Source organism: Branchiostoma floridae, chromosome 1, assembly GCF_000003815.2.
Source record: "Branchiostoma floridae strain S238N-H82 chromosome 1, Bfl_VNyyK, whole genome shotgun sequence".
Lineage (NCBI taxonomy): Eukaryota > Metazoa > Chordata > Leptocardii > Amphioxiformes > Branchiostomatidae > Branchiostoma > Branchiostoma floridae.
Genome location: NC_049979.1, coordinates 4,508,680 through 4,530,276, shown reverse-complemented (window position 1 = coordinate 4,530,276; position 21,597 = coordinate 4,508,680). Strand labels below are relative to the sequence as shown.

The 21,597-nt window shown below is 44.1% G+C and overlaps 1 protein-coding gene across 13 annotated transcripts in view; it reads right to left on the bottom strand.

Moving 5' to 3' along the window:
• Positions 1 to 21,597, bottom strand: part of LOC118422370 (cytoplasmic dynein 1 heavy chain 1-like) — a 67,229-nt gene that overhangs the window by 21,693 nt on the left and 23,939 nt on the right. For 12 of the 13 annotated variants that reach the window (XM_035829900.1, XM_035829893.1, XM_035829907.1 and 9 more), the window contains 26 exons: positions 20,131 to 20,296; positions 19,527 to 19,712; positions 18,104 to 18,298; positions 17,009 to 17,291; positions 16,676 to 16,809; positions 16,106 to 16,217; positions 15,509 to 15,749; positions 14,931 to 15,114; positions 13,546 to 13,758; positions 12,957 to 13,109; positions 12,272 to 12,357; positions 11,431 to 11,587; positions 10,360 to 10,575; positions 9,808 to 10,011; positions 9,335 to 9,502; positions 8,367 to 8,600; positions 7,757 to 7,789; positions 6,376 to 6,550; positions 5,498 to 5,651; positions 4,604 to 4,769; positions 3,929 to 4,092; positions 3,351 to 3,537; positions 2,505 to 2,704; positions 1,936 to 2,089; positions 1,180 to 1,394; positions 504 to 789 (listed from right to left, as the gene is read on the bottom strand). In XM_035829900.1, the coding sequence (XP_035685793.1) occupies positions 504 to 789; positions 1,180 to 1,394; positions 1,936 to 2,089; positions 2,505 to 2,704; positions 3,351 to 3,537; positions 3,929 to 4,092; positions 4,604 to 4,769; positions 5,498 to 5,651; positions 6,376 to 6,550; positions 7,757 to 7,789; positions 8,367 to 8,600; positions 9,335 to 9,502; positions 9,808 to 10,011; positions 10,360 to 10,575; positions 11,431 to 11,587; positions 12,272 to 12,357; positions 12,957 to 13,109; positions 13,546 to 13,758; positions 14,931 to 15,114; positions 15,509 to 15,749; positions 16,106 to 16,217; positions 16,676 to 16,809; positions 17,009 to 17,291; positions 18,104 to 18,298; positions 19,527 to 19,712; positions 20,131 to 20,296 (4,666 nt within the window). The remainder of the gene's footprint in view (positions 1 to 503; positions 790 to 1,179; positions 1,395 to 1,935; positions 2,090 to 2,504; positions 2,705 to 3,350; positions 3,538 to 3,928; positions 4,093 to 4,603; positions 4,770 to 5,497; positions 5,652 to 6,375; positions 6,551 to 7,756; positions 7,790 to 8,366; positions 8,601 to 9,334; positions 9,503 to 9,807; positions 10,012 to 10,359; positions 10,576 to 11,430; positions 11,588 to 12,271; positions 12,358 to 12,956; positions 13,110 to 13,545; positions 13,759 to 14,930; positions 15,115 to 15,508; positions 15,750 to 16,105; positions 16,218 to 16,675; positions 16,810 to 17,008; positions 17,292 to 18,103; positions 18,299 to 19,526; positions 19,713 to 20,130; positions 20,297 to 21,597) is intronic. The other variant, XM_035829915.1, reaches the window with a different exon arrangement.

Sequence of the window (21,597 nt, the reverse complement as noted above, 5' to 3'; positions counted from 1 at the left end):
GATCAATTGACCATGAGCAATTAAGTTACACACGATTTCAGTGAGTGATTTCAGTACCCACTAATCTTTCTCACCAAGTAACATTGTCTCAATTGTCTCAAAATTCAACTGACCCTGCCAAAGTCAAACTTTCACAGAGACCAACAGTTTACGCCTAGTTTGTTTACTAAGTCACATACACAGTAGTCTTAATAACTCCTGCATAAAATGTCTATGATTAATACCCAGGACTACACTGCAAGTAAACTCTTGTGCGATCGTATTTGGGTACTTTTCAAGGAAGAGCTGTTTTATGTCGTCATCTGTGAGGTAAATCCTTAATCTCCAAGCAGATCCTACGATGGCATAAGAGAGTATCAAACTGGCCAAGTAGAGTAGTCAGCCAAAAGATGTCCATTTGCCTTGTAGCAAAACACACTCCTAAGCTGGCTTCACTCCTCTGCCAGCTTTTGATACCATCTTATGCTACCGTAGGATCTGCTTGGAGATTAGTAAATCCTTACATAGTGGTTGATGAAGTCCAGGTAATGGCGAGGTGTGATGGCCATGATGCGGGCGCCACGTTTGCTCAGCCTCTGGTTGGCCTGGTGCAGCGTCTGGTGCACGTAGACGAAGGCGTTGGCGATGATGTCCCTGTGGGTCGGCATGTCAGGCAGCCCCTCGAACGCCTGGGGGATGTAGTCGGGCAGCTTCCAGTCCGGCCGCTCCAGGTCCAACTTGCTGGTGAACTCCAGGCCGACGTGGTACAGGGCTCCCTCTGACCAGTCTCCGAACCAGTTCAGCACACATCTGAGTAACAAGGTGTTACAATAAGATAAGACTGGACGGAGACGCACGTCTGAATTTTAGGACAATCAGAACGTAACTGCACCTTTAATTTAAGAGGACACCGGTAACGTTCTGTCGGTTGTAGAACACCTTCCTTTGAACAAGGAGGTTGAAAAAGAATTCAACCTCCTTGCTTTGAACAGGTATAGATCGTGGAGTAAGCAACAACAACTCGACGTGCTCGAGTAGGGGGTCACCCCGCCCAAGAGCAGGGTTCCAGAATGCGACAGTTACTGAGTAAACAAATTCAAGTAAATACGCAACTACGGCTACACACTTCTAGAGATACAATACAATACATTACAGATACAAGGTAAAGTTGTTACTGATACTCCATGTGTTTCCCCTGACCTGTTGAAGAGGGCGGGTGACGTGGCAGCCCGGTCCTTCAGACCCTGGGAGGATGGGTTCATGGTGAAGACCACGTGTAGGTTCCTCATGACCTGCTGGGTGAACCACTTGTACAGCTCCTCGCCGGTGTCTAACATCAGCCCGTTCCGCTGGGCACCCTCCTTACACTGGGTCATCAGGGTGGTGTACTCGTCTCCTTCAAACAGTCCTGGCACCTGGGGGGAGAAGGACGACATACTCAGCATCCTGAGCAGGATGGCAACATGAGAAACTCTTGGCTACTATTTGGGGGGGGACCCTTGCTGACGTCACACTTCCGGTCTGGATGTGTGACTTAGGCTTTGGGTCTTTTCAACTTGATAAGGATCAGAGCACTGATCAAAAGCTTGTTGGTAGGCACTTTATTTTGTGTACAGATATTTAAAAGTTTAAAATCGTAACATGAGCATACCTCTCCGTTAGAGTCGTAAGAATATCCGGAAATGAGGATCAGGCCGAAACACAATTTGCACCAAAAACACATAATTTCATAATTTTCAGCCATGTTAACTTTTAATGTCATTTCGCAGTAAATAGTGAGAAATGTTAACTCAAACTCAAATAGACCCTCGGAAGCCTTTCGTCGCTTTTTTGTCACGCACTACCTCGGACCCCTGTCGCAAAAGAACTGGAGTTAACAGTATCAAATCTGATATGGGAAACCTTAATGCATGCACGTGCACGTTATGAAGTTCTGTGGGCAGGTTAAAAGCATACCTCTCCGTTTGCCAGAAGAGTGTTGATCCTCTCCAGGAAGCCCGAGTCCAGCACGTTGGACTCATCCATGATGAAGGCGATCTTCTCGTCCTTACAGCCCGACCGTCTCAGCACATTCCTCAGGTCCTCATCAAAGTCTGCTGCCATGTACTTCCTATCATGGTCAAGAAAATATATAAAACGCATATTAGTAAAGAGAAAGAGCCAGAAATATTGGAGTTTGTGTGGTAAAATTGTTGGTAAGGAAAGTCAACAGCTTAGCCAAGTCTGTTGGAGATATTTCAATTGCACAAAAAAAAAGGATGTCTACGGAGACTCGACATGCTAATTGATGTGTCAAACATATTCATCTATTTTGTTAACTGTAAATGCATTTAAGTTTGCCGGGGTTTACTTTCGCAGTAGCGGGAAAATGGAGTGTTCGCAGTGGTTTTAAGCTTGCGGTAGTGTCATAGACTGTAGTCAAAAACTATAATGGAAAAATGTTTGCAGTGGAGGGCCACTGCAACAACCACAAACATTTCTGCATTTACAGTAGTTAAAATGTTGAGGAGCGATGTTTTCCCCACCTGTGGACCTTGATCTGATACACAGTCAGTCCGTTCATCCAGGCGACGAAGCGCGACAGGGTCGTCTTGCCAGCCCCGCTCATTCCGATCAGCAGCAGGTGACCTTGTGGCTGCTGGAAGATCCGGTCGATGCGCAGGACGTTGTCCAGAACCTCGTTAAACAGGACCAGCGGCACGTCAAGCTCCTCTTCATAGAACACCTGGCAGGAGAGTTAGAAGAGTTTCAGAGTCGAATTTTGTCAGATCGCATGGCGTAATTGGCAGCGCGTTGGGCTCAGGCCCAAGAGGTCCCAAGTTCAAACCCTGCAGTGTCACTGATCGTGTGCCCTTGGGAAAGGCACTTTACATTACTTTCCGCACTTCACTCCTGATCAGGTAAAAATGAGTACCTAGCTTTGGCTAGGGACGTCCCTCGGATAGGACGTTGAATAAAGACTGTGCCATGAATGATCATATGAATATATTAATGATCATGGGCACTAAAGGAAGAAAGAAAAGAGTGTAGGAGCAGGCTGAATGAAGTTTCTTTCATATTTCCTAACTGCTGCCACAGGGGACCCATGGAATCACAAAGATTATGCAAATCGTTCGGTCTGTAGTTGGTGATTTGCTACAAATCAACCGGATAGAGGCCTGGCGAACCACCTTCTCATATAGGCCTAACATGCTAGTAAATGCTGATTTCTAGGCAGATGGATATTATCGGAAGAAGTAGAAGAATCATGCATGGTCCTATGCTCATAATACGATCCTTTAGCAGCACACGCTAAACCCTTAGAATTGTCAACTGTATGGTTTATTACATCTAACTAAGTCAATCTCACAAATCCAAACATGAAACATTACCTTGAGGCGAGCCTTGGTGTACTCTCGCAGCTCCTCCCTGTCCACAGGTACGTAGTCCTTTGACAGCCACTTGCTGTATAGGATGGGGCGACCCAGAGCCTTCTGCTGGTCGATGTTGGGGAAGTGTTTGAGCGCCACCATGTTGATGTTCTCATCTGTCCACTGACGCTCCTCCTCTTCCACCAGCCTGACACCAACAAGATTGAATCATGGTATTAATGCTGATGATACATATATACCCCAGACCTTTTGAAAAAATTTAGTTTCACTTTTTTCCAGACCTGTTGGTCCAATTTGTTTCTGAAAAAATCTGAGAAGCAAGAAATAAATTTGGTGTAGCCTCACCTGTCCTGGAATAGCCTGAGGCCCTAAAATAGAGTTTTCTCTGATACTCATATTTGATCTGTCCTTATAAAACACAATGGCAGAATGAATATAGGTTCAGAAACTTGAACTATGTGGCTCCAGATGTCTTACTGAGGGATGACTGCGGTGCGATAGATGTCGGTTAGCTGAGGAATGTGTCTACCCTACTGTATACCTAATAAAACACAATGTTTGATCTATTTCTTGCTCACCTGTCCTGGAAGAGCCTGAGGCCCTCGTGGGCCCAGATGCGCACCAGCCCCTCCACGGGGAGGGACTCCAGGGGCCGCAGCGCCTCCAGGATGCCTCGCACCCAGCGGGTCATTTCACGTGGGCTGTAGATGTAGTGTGGCTGGGTGTCCTGAGTAAACCTCTCCTGTGAATCACAGGAGAAAACAAGAGAAAATCAGATATTCGTTCAGACCACAATAACGGTGCAATGGCTGAGTGTTTTGCATTCAGTAAGTCCTGAGCTTAATCCCGGCCAAACATACCAAAGACTTTAAAAATGGTACATGCTGCATTCTCTGCACTCAGCATTCAGGAAAGAATCTGAACACGCCACTACCAGTGAACTAGCCCCCTGCTGTAGTGATTGCAAAGTTGTGTGGCCCAAGGCTACTGAAACGGAGATGGGCACCGCCCTATGCACCATTAGGCGTGGGAAGGACTTTTTTTGTCCTTTTGTTCAGACCACAAGAGGGTCTAACCTGATTAAATCTCGCTTATAGCAGCCTGCCCAACATCAGCATGCCGATTTTGAACTGTCACAGGGGATGGAATGGGCAACATTTTTGTCCGTCCCAAGGAGCAAAATTCCAACAAAGGACCCTGATCTCACTCACTCACTCCGAATTACATGTACAACCGAAAAATGACCCACCCACCTGTGACATAGTGAAGAACTCCACCATTGCCATAGTGAGAGGCTCTGCGTAGGTACGCAGGGTGGGGATGAGGCGCAGCATGGCACGGTTGAAGGTGCCGTAGATCTGCATGAGGGAGGGGGCTGCAGGGTAGTCCACATACACCACAGGGACGTGACGTAGGAACCTGTAACACAACAAGTACATTTGTCAGAAGGGTAGCCCTTTGAGATTGGTCACTACAGAATTTAGAGACGTTGTTGTTGGAACACTGTTGCCTCTGAGTCCAAGTAGTTACTACTGTACACAGCCATGGTGTAAATAAACCTTAATATTGAAATATACTTTTTTTCTGTAAGGCATTTACAATGACATTTTCCATGGACAACAGGTACTGCCAACTCCTCCTTGCTCCAGGTCTGCAGCCAGGTGACTATTTCACAGTACCTACTAGGGTTGGGTACCATCAGAAGATTCAGGTACAGGTACGGTCCAAGTCCAGAGGATCAGGTCCAGGCCCAGACCTAACTGTCAGTGACAATTTGTGAGTGAGCTATATTCAAAACAATGGTCAATTTCGTTACAGGGGAATCTGTTTGACGGAGCATCCGACTTCTACTGGCGTTTTATAATCCTATAATCTTCATGCACAAGACTAATGCCTTGTTAACTTACACCAACTTTGTCTGTAGAAGCTTGATAGAAATGTCTAACAACTCCCCCTACATTGTACTTCACTCGTTATTTTCTTAGGTTGGTAAGCCCCAAAACGCGTGAATGCCTGTCGGTATAATCTGTTCATTTTCTAATCGGCGGACTGATTCTTTTTAGGTCTGGCTTTTTTCCAGACCGGTCCAAGGAGAAAACCCAGCTTTGAACCAGTACACCGTACTGGTACCCAGTCACAGTGCCTACCTGTGAGACAAAGGCTTGCGGCCTGGGTCCGTTGGGGGATTGCACGCTCCCACAAACTGGATCCTCTCGAACTTGACCCACTGCTGGTCCGCTGAGCGGAAGAAGCCTCCGTGCTCCACCATCTGGCGCAGGAAGGAGATGACACGCTGCGTGCCTGCAGAGGGCACAAGTCACACGTCAATGCAAACTTCAACAAACCTGCCACACTTATCGAAAAGAGTAAGACCTTCCTGGTATGAAGGGGTCAAACCATTCCGGCTACATGGGGTAGGGAGTTTTCCCCAAAAGCCTTCATAACCCCTGTATCGCCTATTCGGTCAGTTAGTCTAACTTGCCGAAGCTCGATGTTTCTGACTTAGGGAGAAGAGATGCTGCTACAATGAGCGTAGTTCAGTACTTAGAAGTGGTCAATGGCCTTGCACTGAGCAAAGTCCTTAAAAAACAAACAACAAAAACAACTGTCACAGACAGTAACTCGACAAGCACTGAGTAGGGTTAACTGAGCGTATAACTGATTGAAAACATTCTAATGATCAGGCAGGTATCCCCAGGAAGGATGAAATAGTGGTGCTTCATTCTCACATCAGACCACTTTCCTTTTTTCAAGTTTACCACTGTCATATCAAAATCTTACGGAGAGAACACTGCTACGAGTGTCCTACGAGGGAGTGAATTAATCTCCAAGCAGATCCTACGGTAGCATAGGATAGTATCAAAAGCTGCCAGAGGAGTGAAGCCGGCTTAGGAGTGTGTTTCATTTCTTGGCAAATGGACACCTCTTAGCTGACTACACTCCTTGGCCAGTTTGGTACTATCTTATGCCATCGAAGGATCTGCTTGGAGATTGGGAGTGAATAAGGAGCAGTTTTGATGCGTACCATACTTGTCCATGTCTGGCAGGTTGATCTCATCACAGAAGACCACCAGCCACTTGCCCAGCTGGATGGGAGACAGCACCAGTCCGTGGGGGGTCCTCCGGTACTCGCAGTAGTGATCAAACGTCTTCAGCATCAGCTCCGGGGTCGTCGCACTCGAGAAGTTCAGTCCAACAACCTAGGGTGTCCAGGGAAATGTCGTTAGATACATCCTACTTGCTTTACATGTGTTGATACACCGTCTCTTATGATTGTTGCATAAATGCAGTCAATGCATTGCAAAATATACACCAAGTAGAGTTTTGTTTTTTTGTCACTAAGGAAACTAAACCTCATTGGTTTAGCCATTATCAAAGCTTTGATTTAGGTAATAGGACATCACAGTCAAAATACAACTGTTAGACATTGAGAGAATAAAAATATAGTGCTGTAGTATAGGACGTCTGGTTTTACAAAGTCCTAGAAGCAACAGCTCAAAACTTTGCAGCTGGTAGAAGACTTCAAACACCTTCTATCAAAGTCAGTGAACAAAGAAAGCTGTATTGTTAGTATGCAGATAAAGAACTGCAGACTCTCGACTCAAACATAACATTAAGTCAGGTACATTCTACCTTACTAATTGATTATCAAGGGACAAGCTGCTCTTGTTAACTCAATTCTTCTGCTTACAATCGTGTGTTTAATTTTTGAACTGTATTTTACCATGTACTGATCAGGGCAATTTCTGTTGTAATGTTTGAACTTAAATACATTTGTATATCTAATTCATCAGCTCCCATATTGGAGCAGGATACTAGGGTTCAAGAAAGTTTTATTCCTGAATGGCATTGATTTTGTTATCCACTATCAATGAGTGATCAATCTGTTATGACAAAGATATGTCAAAATGCAACGGAAACATGGAAAATCATAGAGCGCAACTGAGCAAACCCTACTACAAAAATTCGTGACTGTCCAAATGAATACCTCAACTCATCCAAACTTCATCAATGTTCTTGTGACAGTGAATCCAAGTGATTGATGGTTTTTGGTGCACATATCAAACAAATCAGATACACTGCCAAGCACAAAGGATAATTAGATGGGACTTTACAGTGTCTGCAGTTGGAATGATAGTGCAAACTAAGTCCCAACAGATAGAGATAGTTGAGACTTCCAGCGCAAAGTGAAAAGCACTACTGAACAAAAGTTCCCAAGCACAGTTATACACAGGAACAAGGCTGGATACTAGGAACCACACAAGAGTTGGAAAGCAACTCAATGATAACCAATACATGTTAGATTTGTTGAGCGCACCAATAGAAGCACTCAATGACAAAGCAACTGTAAGAAAGAAGAAAGTCTGAAACAAAAACGAGGTCATAACATGTCCAAACCATTTTACCTCCAACTCATGCAGGTTGGCTGGTAAGCCCAGCTATAGAAAGAAAACAACATGTCAAAATGAATAGCTAATCAAAATATAAAAATATAAAGCAAACCAGATACCCATTCATGTGTACATATACAACTGTAAGCCTGTAACTATAAATCAGACATATTATTCAAGAAATGTCTGAAAAATCTATCTTTCATAGATCTTATCAGCTGGACTAAGTCTTATTTTAATAGCACATTCATTATAAGAATGAGAAGGGCTGTTCATTCAACTGTTCATTCAACTGTCAATTGACGAGGACCACTTTCATCATCAATATCGACCACCATTCAGCTTGTCATATGAGTTCGCAGGTGGCTGTATAGTCCTAGATAAGGCAGGGCTAGAACTATGTTGGAAACCCCAAAATCAGGAAGAACTTTCGCTATCTACTTCATCAACTCTTTTACCTCCATATCAGGAAATTATTAATTATAGCACTATTCAAGAAAAGGACAGAGTCTTTTGACAACGACTAAAACTTTGTTGGAAACCCAAAATCAGGAGGAAATTGATATTGACTTATTATTTTATTACTTTTATTTTTTCCATCTATCTACTTCATCAACTCTTTTACCTCCATATCAGGCAGTGCACGGAGAGCGCTGAAGAGAGTCATGGTCTTGCCACTGCCGGGAGGTCCGCACAGTACCAGGGGCTTGTGCTCGGCCAGCCAGGTGTAGAGCAGGGCCTCGTGGCGAACGGTGTCCAGCGTGGGCACCACCACGTCCGGGGCAGCCACCTTGTGGGTCTCCACCTCCACCTGAGGCACCTTGGCATTCCACGGCAGCCAGTCTCCCGTGATGCTCACCTGGTGGTCAGGTATGCACAATAAAAATCACTCAAGGCATTAACTTATGTGATCATAATGGAGGCTTTCAGACCCGAAAGCGCCAGCTATATCGGCTACATACAGCGGTGAAAAATCTGCAGCCATTCTCCCGTGATGCTCACCTGGTGATCAGGTACACACAACAAAAATCACTCAAAGCATCAACTTATGTGATCACAATGGAGGCTTTCAGACCCGAAAGCGCCAGCTATATTGGCTACATATGATATAGCGGTGAAAAATCTGCAGCCATTCTCCCGTGATGCTCAGCTGGTGATCAGGTACACACAACAAAAATCACTCAAGGCATCAACTTATGTGATCACAATAGAGCCCGAAAATAATTTCATCAGGTTGTTAGAATTTAGGATATAGGAGAATTCTTTATACACAACCAGTGAGTACTTACTTTGCTTACGTTTCGATGTCTCTCAGACACCTTCATCAGAGCTTATAACTGGAGTTCTGCTTCTCGCCTACATCGGCTACAAATAGCGGCGAGAAGCAGAACTCAAGCTCTGAGGAAGGCGTCTGAGAGACATCAAAACGTAAGCAAATTAAGTACTCACTGGTTGTGTATAAAGAATTCTATATCCTAGAGGCTTTCACAGTTTTAACAGGATGCTTAATATATATCACAGAATTCTCATATACCTAAATACCACTTGTTGTAACAAGAATACATTTCAATGATGAACAACCCCCTTGCTCACCTCAAAGTCAATGATGGGGATACTCGGGTTGGGAGGCAGCGGTATGGTGGTGACTCCTCTGATGAAGGTGCCCATCTCCTCACGGACCTTCATCTTGGCATCTCCCACCAGAGACCACAGCAGCGAATGGACCAACGTCTTAGGGATGTACTTCTCCAGCTGGTCAAACTGTGAGCACAACAAGAACATCAACATGTAAACAATCATCTGGCATTTCTACTGGAATCTTACAACTTAAAGAAAACCAGGGACCCAACAGCGAATGGACCAACATCTGAGGGATGTACTTCTCCAGCTGGTCAAACTGAATCTTGCAACTTAAAGAAAGCTTGTGCTTTGCTTCACATCAAGTTCCAAAGACACCACAAATTTCTTAAGGCAGGATGCAAAAGCGTGCCTGCGAAGCTGGTATGTTACGTTGAAGGGCGGGTACACCAGCTATATAGATACAGATACAGATAACATGGCCTCACCGTCAGAGGGAAGTCTGGATGGGAGTGGTTGTAGGCCAGCACACTGCGGACAGCCTCGTTGAGCATGGAGAAGAGCGAGCCCAGGGCCCTGAGGCGCGTGTAGTCCATGATGTGCTCCTGCTGGGCTGCGAACTCCAGGCACCTGATCACCAGCCCATCGGACGTGAAGAACTGGGTCAGCAGGTTGGCTACATCTCGCTGGAGCTGGATACAGAAAATAAAACCAGTTTTGGAAGTTGATCACAAATATATGGCATCCTTCGGTCAATATTGACCATGGTAAAATCCTAATTGATATCAGCCCTACAGTTGATAATGTCAGTAGTTTTTTCTTGTTCTTAGTGGCACTTTAATAACTTTGCTTGCTTCTGTTTTTCTCAGATATGTTCACAAATATTGATGGCATGGCTCGAGACCTGAAGCGTCTGACCGTTTCCAAAATCATATCCAGTTGCTTGAGTAACTGCTTTTTGGCATTTCTTATTACCTGGATGTCTAATCTTCATCGGCATGTATCTGAATCTACCGCACACCTGTGTGAGACGAACATACCTGCAAGACAGGTGAGACCTCCTCCTTGTCTGCCTCCTGACCATAGGTCCTCTCCTCCTCCCCCTCCTCCACAGGGATGTTGCGCAGGCGAGACAGGAAGTTGTCGAACACCATCTCCGTCGACAGGACGTCCTCGCTGAACCACACCATGCCACAGCGGCTCACAGTGGCCAGCGTCGCGTACTTCAGGTCTTGAACCTCAAACATGATGCGAACCTGTGTGCAGAAGTGTGGATAGTTTTAAAGAATGCTTGCAGATAGATGTGCAAAAGTTAGGTGTGACGGGTCGTTCAGTGTAATATAACCAGCTGCTGCCTCGCCGTGTACCTGCGAAGCTGGTGTGTTACTCTGAAGGGCGGTTATACCGGCTGTATAGATGCAGATACAGAAAAGCCATGTAAAACATTATCACTGGAAAGTTGCATGTTGTTTCTTAGTCTTTCCATTTTCAAATATCCCTTGAGGATTTGAGTTTTTTTTCAAACTTCAGGGTACCTAATAGCTGACAATGTACATCATCCAAAAATAATAATTACTTTTGCTGCATATTATGACCACTACCTCACCAACCAGGAGCAAGCATACAGATTGTTTTGATGCTGATGGTACTGTAAATGCAGATTCTGAAATGTTTGCGGCAGTTTTATATTCATGGTTTTTGCGTTGCCAATTCGCCGCAAACTTAAACCACCGCAAACTTAAACCACCGCAAACATTTTTTCCATGGTAGTAAGAGACTACAGTGCATGGTGCTACTGCTAACTTAAAACCAACGCAAACAGTCCCTTTTCCCGCTACAACGAAATTAAATCCCAGTGAACTTAAATGCAGTTACAGTATTTGATGCATAGATCTAACAGACCAATTTTAGATTAACTTGTCAGATATATTGTTAGTTCTTGATTATGCCAGTGTTGGGTAGTGTTATGATTTACCATTCTTGTGTATTTGTCCCTGCTTGTAGACTTCATTATCAGCAATGCTGCCTGTGAGTCTGTGTCATGTATTTGTCACATTTCCGAATAAATAAATAAATAGATCTAACAGACTGCTGGCATGTCATATACTTACATTAGGCGGGATGCTGAGACGCTCTCCATTGGGCAGGGTGAGCAGCTTGTTGTCGTCGAGCACACTGTTCAGGTTCTCCACCCACTCCGGGTCCACGTCTCCGTCAAACACGATCCACTGTCGCTTCTGCAGCTCTCCACGGATGTTGTCAATAATCCTTCAGATAGGCACAAACCACAGGTCAGGAACCCCGTAAATGATGACAGGTTAAAGCTCAAATACTGACATGTACAAACACTTTTCTTCTTGTATCTTTACAAGTATACATCAAAAGTATACAGTCAAAATCAAAATTTTCTCTATAGTGGCCACCTGTCTATAGCGGCCACTCAAGGGAGTGGAGAAATGTGGCCACTGTAGAGAAAATTGTGATCGACTGACCACGAGCAATAAGTTACACGTTTTCAGTACCCAGTGCCCACTAATCTTTCTCACCAAGTAACGCTGTCTCGATCGTCTCAATATTCAACTCACCCTGCAAACGTCAAATATACAGGAAATGATTGATATTGCCATGCAGAATGTTGGTAGATTTGACTTAAAAGACTTGCTCTAACGTTCAAGGCACGCGTACCTTCTGCTACCGCCAAAATGACCCTGCCGGGAACTCCAAATCCCCGCAAACTACAATTAATGCTTAGGTCAATGGGAAAAATCCAAGGGACCAACAAAAAGTGACAGCAATCGCCTGGTGGTCACTATGCAAAGGTGGTCGCTAATACAGGTTTGAATGTATTTGTGAAGAATAAAAAGTATTAAATAAATGTTAAGAGTAAATGAGAGGAATGACTAGTACACAATGGTTCTTAACGTCCTCAGCACAGTGAAATGTGTGTCTTACTTGCGGAGGATGTGTGTGAACAGACCGTCTGTCCACTCCCTGGTGTTGGGGTCCAGTGTGCCGTACAGATGGTCTTTGCTGATAGCCTGAAGGAACACACACAAAAAACAATTTGTAGTGCTGGCTTCCACAATACAAAACTGTTTTGTTCAACACAATTTTTTCTTTCTCCTTCTTTTATAAGGCAGCAAATATAAAATTAAAAGCATACTTCTTAAAGAAATTAATAGCACTTTTTTAATGCCTCCCAAATCACCACTTTAGTAATATCTGAGCTGCTTATCACACGGCTTTACGGCTAAAATTTAGCTAGGATTTTCTTATAGGGAGTCAAAATTTCTTGGTGAGTCGCGGTAAGTGACTATTGTAGGGGGGTTGGGGGGCATCCACCTTTCATGGTGCAGAGTTTTTGAGATTTCAAGTTAAAATGGACCTCATGATGTTTGACTCAGTTTTGGTGGATGGTGCATTCTAAGATATTCTGAGAGGCAAAAATACTTTGAAAGAGGTCACAGTAGAAGACTGACCACAAATGACCTAGTGGCATCCGATCCCTGGTCAATCAGAATTTCATGCTTGTCAGAGGATCTTCTCCCAGTGTAAGGGCGTCTAATGAGTCCAATTTCTTAGAAAAGTGCGTCCAAATGACGCCATGACGCATGCCTGTTACAGAGTGCTCTCTGACCTTTGGGTCGATGACATGTGACACTCCTTCCACTCCCTCCAGCCTCTCCAGTGCCTTCAGCAGACACTTCCAGGCAGAGCTCTTCCCACTTCCGCTGGGTCCTACCATCATCAAGCCATGGTGCAGCTGGGAGATCTGGTACACTTGCAGAACCTACAAGTGTAGCAAACTGTATGAATTTTTTCCTGATGAAAGATAGTGGATGCTATCTGAAATGTCTGTTTCCAAAATCATATCCAATTGCTTGAGTATCTGTCTTTTGGCATATCTTACTACCTGAATGTCTAATCTTCATAGACGTAACTTGATACCTTACAAGAATACAGAAAAATACTCTGAAACAAAGAGCAATATCAATCATGCACACTTTAAAGACTTGCTATTGTCATTTATTGGCCATACATTTCATTTACCAAATCATAGTCACTTACTAGTTACCTTTGTAGAGCTGACTGAGAGTCAACATGATATCCAACGACACATAAAATACAATATCATAATCAGATGCCAATGCCATCTATGCATTCAAAGTTGCACTGGATACAGCGGGTAAGAGCAATTTGACATGAACTAGTAAGAGGATTCCTACCTTCTCCACCCACATGGTGCCCATCTCCTCCCCCTCGCCATAGACCATGTGCATCTCCTGGCACACCTTGGTCAGCTCGGTGCGGAGCGCCTTCATCTCCGCCCTGGTGTACTGTATCCCCGGGAACACGTCCGACAGCAGGCTGTGCAGCAGGGGAATGTCCTCGGCTACCAGCTTAGGCACCATGGTCTCCATCACACTCTGGATCAGGATCTACAGGGATAGAGAAAACTATCAGTACCAGTTTAGGTACCATGGTCTCCATCACACTCTGGATCAGGATCTACAGGCATAGAGAAAACTATCAGTACCAGCTTAGGCACCATGGTCTCCATCACACTCTGGATCAGGATCTACAGGGATAGAGAAAACTATCAGTACCAGTTTAGGTACCATGGTCTCCATCACACTCTGGATCAGGATCTACAGGCATAGAGAAAACTATCAGTACCAGTTTAGGTACCATGGTCTCCATCACACTCTGGATCAGGATCTACAGGCATAGAGAAAACTATCAGTACCAGTTTAGGTACCATGGTCTCCATCACACTCTGGATCAGGATCTACAGGCATAGAGAAAACTATCAGTACCAGCTTAGGCACCATGGTCTCCATCACACTCTGGATCAGGATCTACAGGGATAGAGAAACTATCAGTACCAGCTTAGGCACCATGGTCTCCATCACACTCTGGATCAGGATCTACAGGGATAGAGAAACTATCAGTACCAGCTTAGGCACCATGGTCTCCATCACACTCTGGATCAGGATCTACAGGGATAGAGAAAACTATCAGTACCAGCTTAGGCACCATGGTCTCCATCACACTCTGGATCAGGATCTACAGGGATAGAGAAACTATCAGTGTTCTAGCCAGCCTGAATCTTTTTTCGGCCCCCTGGATTTTGAAATCCTGTCCGAAAGCGCAACGATCATAGGTGGGTCTAGGGTCTGCTCCCCCTAGAAAATTGTGAAACCTTGACCCTCTAAAATGCTATTTCCTGCATTTTGAGGGGTAAATTTTGCTGGTAGTCTGCTTGGTTCAACGGCATCTATTTCAATATCTTTACATGCCATGTCACCTGAGTGGCACCGAATGGCAGAGCTAGTTCCAGACCCTTGCGATTTAGCCCCGCCTATTGTAAGCTCCTCGCAATTCAGCCCCTGGCTGCCAAGAGAGAGTAATCAGCCCATCCAATAGTAACAATAACAAAGATCATGACCATCACCTCCTGTTCAGGCAGGTTCTAACTAAAGTTACCTACATACAAGTCCTCCGTATCTTGCCACATCTTAAGTGAGCAGCATACCGTGATGCCATTCTTGAGCTATCAGGCAAACAAGTTCTAGCACTGTGACTGTGAGACAAAGATCATGACCGTCACCTCCTGTTCAGGCAGGTTCTCAGCAATGGCTCCCTCATCCACGGCTTCTCCCTGCGCCTTCTTCAGCTCCTTGATGTGCTGGATGCGGTCACGCTTGACATTTCCCGCGCTCACCAGCACACTCTTCAGCGCACGCAGCCCGAAGTCGTAGTGGGACTGGTTAGACAGCTGCTCGTCACATAGCCTAGAGGCAACAGGAGGACACCAATCAACTTCAGTTGTACCGTTTATTTAGTGGCCACACTAAACTTAAACAGGAGGATACCAGTCAACTTCAGTCGCACCATGACAAACCCAAACTGAATCAAAACATCAACTGGTCGCAAAAACAAAAAAGACCGTCATTTACTATCATGCTTTGGTGATACAGTTCTTTGGCTACGCCAAATTTATTTGATGCAGAGTTTTTCATTAAAAAATTGGACCGACAGGTCGAAAAAAAATGTTTTTGCAAAAGGTCTGGGGTGAAGATATATGGCTTAGATAACAACAAAAAACAGCCTGAGGAGTTAAATGCCACATTCATGCAAAAAGTCATATGGTGACAGATTCTTTAAAATAAAAGGAGATATACATACTTGAAGAACGGCACGATCTTGTTGGCCAGTTTCTCTGCTGTGCGGAAGCCCTGCGAGTACAGCATGACCTGAGCGATGAGCTGCCGGTCCGGCTTGGTCATGGCCAGGCTGCGGAACAGCTTCTTCAGGTTGTCGGGCAGGTTGGAGCGCCCGGCATAGCCAGGGTTCATGGTGATGAAGATGGCCATGTCTGGGTTCACCTTCACCTGCTTCCCGATCAGCTCCACGGAGATCTGGGAGTCTGGGAGAGGAAATATAAACATGTTATAACATATAATACAAACAACGTGCCGTCTGAACAGCTTAGGTGTAGGCTAGGTTTACACAGCCTCCATGCCATGTTGCGCTACAACAGACTCCACTGGTATGGCCACATGCAAAGAATAACCCATAACAACTGACCAAGAAAGGTCATGAACTTATCTGTAGTGGGCCAGACCATGGACAGAGGATCCAGAGATGGGTAAATGAAGATATTAGAATACTGGACTTGCAAAAAGCAAGATGAGGGAAAACTTTTTTCTATTGTTGGAAATGGCTAAAAATTGATCCATTTAATCAAATAAACATGGCCTAAGTCAAGCTGACATGACCTACCCTGTGTGGATTCCTTCAGTGTTAGCTGAATAGACTGGATCTGCTGCGAGACAGCTGACAGCATTCGCTCCTCCAGCCGGTTGAATTCATCAAAGCAGCCCCAAGCACCCACCTGTTGTACAACAGTACAAAATCTTACAACCATTCTTTTGGCATTCATCTTGACATTTGCATTTAAGAGCTCATACTTGACATAACAATACAAAAAGCTACCTTCCACAAAATCTGAGCTAGCACTGATAATCTAGGCATGGTTCCCATACTACAGCTAAATGGTTTAACAAGTTTTATTAGCTATACAGATTAGTAATGCAGTAAAATCTGTCTGAGCAACCACCTGGCGCAGGCAACCACCTGCCGTCGAGGACACATTGAAACAGTCCCGTCCATTTTTACATAGTTAAGACTCCCTCCAAAGCAACCAACTGTCTTCCCCAACCAGCAACCACTTTTTTACAGTCCCAAAGAGGCATTCAACCTGCCCTCACCAACATAATTGACTGACAGCAGCTAGCAGCCATTTTATATGCGGAATTATGTGGGCACAGTAATACAACTGGAAAGGCTTACCTGACACAGACCAACAAAGATGCGTCCCATGGCCTGGAAGTCAAAGGTCTCGTCACAGTTGAAGACCAGCACAAAGCGACCTAGCTGGTGACCGAGAGCCTTCACAGACTCTGTCTTCCCAGTTCCTGCCGGACCTGTTCAACAAAAAAAAAACACATGAAATATGACATAGACTGTTTTGGAGCAATAGTATTTCAAGGCCAATACTAAATCTGATATCCATTAGTGACTACCTTTTTGAATGCTGAGGCTAGTATTCAACTTTCAAGAATATCTAAATCAACAAGTAGTTTTTCTCTCTAACAGAAGGCTACGATAAGCAGGTTGACTGACCAAAAGGAGAGCCTCCCAGGCGTCCCTCCAGAGCCTGTGTCATGGTCAGGTACAGCCTGTCTGTCAGCGGAGTCTGCACCAGCTTGTCCTGCACTCCCAGGTACTCGAAGCCGTAGTTGAACTTGGCGTTGGCCATGTGGATGGAGAGTTGCTGAAGCACGTCCGTGTTGCGGGGGTTGTAGTAGAAGCGCATCTGGCACAGCCAGTTGAAGCTGAGGGGCGAGTTGACCTTGTCCTTCACCAGAGCACGAGTCACGTCACGCTGGTGCACCAACTCTGTGATCTGCGTACAATTGGAGGAATATACATGTAGTTCAGTCAAACCTTTGGAGCATGTTATGATGCTTGTCTTGACTTGGCTAAACAGTTTTATAGACGACTTGAAGACGACTACAGGAAACAACAACCTAACGATGCGTGAGATAGAAGTGATGGCCCAGGATTGCCTAGAATGGCGCAGAATGGTTCATAAGAGACATCGCCTTGATGCAGGCACAACCCTGAGAAGACCTTATCAAGTATCAAGTAAGTATGATGCTTCTCTTGGCAGGGCTCGAAATTTATTTTTTGGAATAGGTGCACTGGTGCACCCAAACCAGAAAATTGGGTGCACCATAATATTTTTGGGTGCACCACATAAAATAAAGTAGAATATCAGAATAACATAATTACAAACCTACTTATTATAATTAGTAATTTGAACGGAGCTCTTCAGAAATAGGAAGTACTATGACAGTCATTTTATTATCTTTATAACACACAGATGTCAAGAATATGCTGTTTACTTAGTATACTGACATCTTAACATACATAAGCCTATCAAAATATTTGGGTGCACCCTGTGCACCTACAGAAAAAAACTGGGTGCACAGCTCCAATTTTGGGTGCACCTGGGTGCACAAAACCCCAGTATTTCGAGCCCTGCTTGGGAAATTTTTATGTCACTGTACTCAATGTTTCTCTTGCAAAACTACACAAAAGTTTTACATGAATAGCAATAATTAAAAGAGTGCAAAATTCTATGATAAATTGGTCCAGTATCCCATTCGTAAGTGGATGGATAAGCACAATTTAATGTGTAGTAGGTATACTTGCCAGGTGTTCCAGCTTCTTCCTTCGCACAGGTGGTTGCTCCTGCAGAACAGAGTCGGCCAGGACGTTGAGGGTGGACTCCACGGAGTCCAACATGGCCTTCATGGGCTTCAGGTCGCTGCCTCCGTTGATGGTTGTCAGAGCTTTCTCCACACCCTCCGACCAGGAGACCTGGGCAGACAGCACCACCAGCTGGGCCTGTGGGAGGAACACACCTGCGTTAGGCCACACCAATTTAATTTCTTGGTTCACGGATTCGCTCGCTCCGATTTTTTGGAAAAAAAAAATAAAAATAAAAATTACCAATCAGCAAATTTTCACCATTAATGAAACCATTCACCAACTTCCTGGTGTAGCAAACTGGCCTTTATATCATAAGCTCCTTAAAATCAACAAACAGGTGCTGTTATTGTACAGTAATAGTGGTTTTGTACTTTTTTCAAGCAGAAAACTTTTTATTCTTTATATTTTTGATTAGCCCTTACCTTTACCCCAACCATTTTACAATTTTTATTTTTATTTTTATTTCGCCCTTTCGCTCCATATTTTTAATGAAAAAATCCGTGAACCAAGAAATTAAATTGGCGTGGCCTTATCTCTGATTTTTAAAAAAATGTTTTTTTGTAAAATAAGAGAAACAGGTTGGTACGTAGCGAGCCTTATACTTCTACAATACTGTAAGTGAGAACTTGCTATCTAAAGCTTTCCCTATTCTATGTTTTACATTGTTGAACACTAGTTAAAGAAAACAGGTGGGTACTACATGGCAAACACTTAACAAACACCTACGTTTTATCTGATTATGGGCAGAATTCCATTTGTCACACCTTTCCTTAGATTATTAATCAGACATGCATTCTTGCTATGTAAAGGGAGGTTTGACATACAGGTCATAGGGTACACAATAGGAAAGTTACAAAACCAACTGGATATGTATTGTGAACGGTCCAATGTTTAAGACGGCATCCCCTATCTTTCATCTTTTGTCCAAGTCTATCTAAAATGTCTTACCATTTACAGAACTAAGCCAGTTGCTTGTGTAATTGTTGTGCTGTGTATCTATTATTGATATCTGTGAGAAAATATCACAATTTCAAGAGATTAAGCATTACATAGGAAGAGTAACTTAATTCTAAATCCAAGGGTAACTTTTGTGTACTACATTCAATCTCAGCTGGTCAAAGTAAAAATGAACTAAGCATCACACAGCTATACTTGCATGCCAAAAAGCAGTTACTCACGCAACTGCTTATGATTTTGGAAAAGGTCAGACGTTTCAGATAGTATCCACTATCTTTTGTCATTGACACTGAAGTGATTTGGAAGAAGCTGGTCATTTATACCCTAACGATGAATGACAACAATTTCAGATGTCCAATAGGTAACAAGGTAAGACAAAGTCAAGCTATGATTGCAGCTTCCTGACCTGATACTTGTCCACCCACTGCATGTACTTGGCCGGGTCCACGGCGCCCTCTCCCAGGGACTTGAGCTCGGTGACGGACTGGGACAGCAGGCGGGCCAGGGTCACTCGCATCTCCTGCTCCACCAGGGTCAGCCACTCGTTGATCTTAGGGTTCTCCTTGATGGACACTGGAGAACTAAACACCACCTGAGAAGTGGAATGCAAAACATTAACTCTTTTATTCCATCATCCTATTTCTTACTTCCTTGTGATTCTCTGAAAACGATGAGTGAAAGCAGTCAGTCAGTCAGTCATAGTCATTTAGGGTAATACAGCACCGTTGGGGCTATACCGCCCCTTACGGGGTGACATATGCTTTCTTCTAGCTGAATACAAGATGGGGATGCTATGTGCCAGGCCTCCTGTCCAGGTGAATGATGTAAATCAAAGTGAGGCTGATACGGTATAGAGGTATGCCAGGATTCCATGATTTGAAGTGAATCACCAACTCCAGACAGAAGGATTTGCTCCATCGCACACCAGGGCATACCCCTAGGCCCTACTCTTTTATGAGTGGCAATATATCTAAATAACTGTCTAATAAGATTAAGAACAGAACACTTACTTCCTCCCCTTCCTTGGAGGACAACCCCTTGACAATAGTTGCATCCTCGTTCAGGACGATGGAGTTCACCCCAGCAAACATCTTCTTGAAGTGTTTCTGCAGCCGTGCCACGTTCTTGCTGTTCCCGATGATCTCCAACAAGTCCTCATCACCAACAAAGTAGAATCTAAAAACAGCAATGAAACATTCATTCATCCCTTCACCTAGAAGCACAATTCATCTTTAAGGAATACTACTTTCTATTCTACTGTCCTGTCCTACCTGGAAGAGATTATGACTAAACCATTATAACATCTGTTGAGGCCGTCTTACACGTGGCATGCAACTCTTGTCCCTGTGGGACTTGAGGGTGTAGAAGGAAGTGTAGAAGTGAGGCAGTAGACGTGAGGGTGTAGAAGGAAGTGTACACCTCCTTCACCTTAAAAAAAAGTCATGTGCATGCCAGGCAGATGGTGAGTAACAGTATCTATGATTGAAATGAACCCATTCATATTGATGCGACAAACTCTTGTGATTCTACCTTGGGAAGAAGGACCATTCCCTCTCCATGTACTCTCCCACCATTGTGGACTTTTGTACTTACAGTCCAAGACAGACATATCTATGATTGAAATGAACCCATTTAGATGGATGTGACAAACTCTGTTGATCCTACCTTGGGAAGGAGGACAGTTCCCTCTCTAGGTACTGTCCCACCATTGCAGACTTTTGTACTTACAGTCAAAGATACAAGACTTAGTATCTATTCTTCTTTTATGTCTACACTACACTATCCTGCTCCAGTAGGAATATCTATGATTAAAATGAACCCAATTATACAGATAACTGATGTGACAAACTCCGTTGACTCTACCTTGGGAAGGAGGACCGCTCCCTCTCCAGGTACTCTCCCACCATTGTGGACTATTGTACTTAGAGTCAAAGATACAAGTATCTAAGAAAGATATGAGCCTATCATATTGATGTGACAAACTCTGTTGATCCTACCTTGGGAAGGAGGACCATTTCCTCTCCAGATACTCTCCCACCATTGTGGACTTTTGTACTTACAGTCCAAGACAGACATATCTATGATTGAAATGAACCCATTTAGATGGATGTGACAAACTCTGTTGATCCTACCTTGGGAAGGAGGACCGCTCCCTCTCTAGGTACTGTCCCACCATTGCGGACTTTTGTACTTACAGTCAAAGATACAAGACTTAGTATCTATTCTTCTTTTGTGTCTTCACTACACTATCCTGCTCCAGTAGGAGTATCTATGATTAAAATGAACCCATTTATACAGATAATTGATGTGACAAACTCTGGTGACTCTACCTTGGGAAGGAGGACCATTTCCTCTCCAGATACTCTCCCACCATTGTGGACTTTTGTACTTACATTCTAAGACAGACATATCTATGATTGAAATGAACCCATTTATATTGATGTGACAAACTCCAGTGACCCTACCTTGGGAAGGAG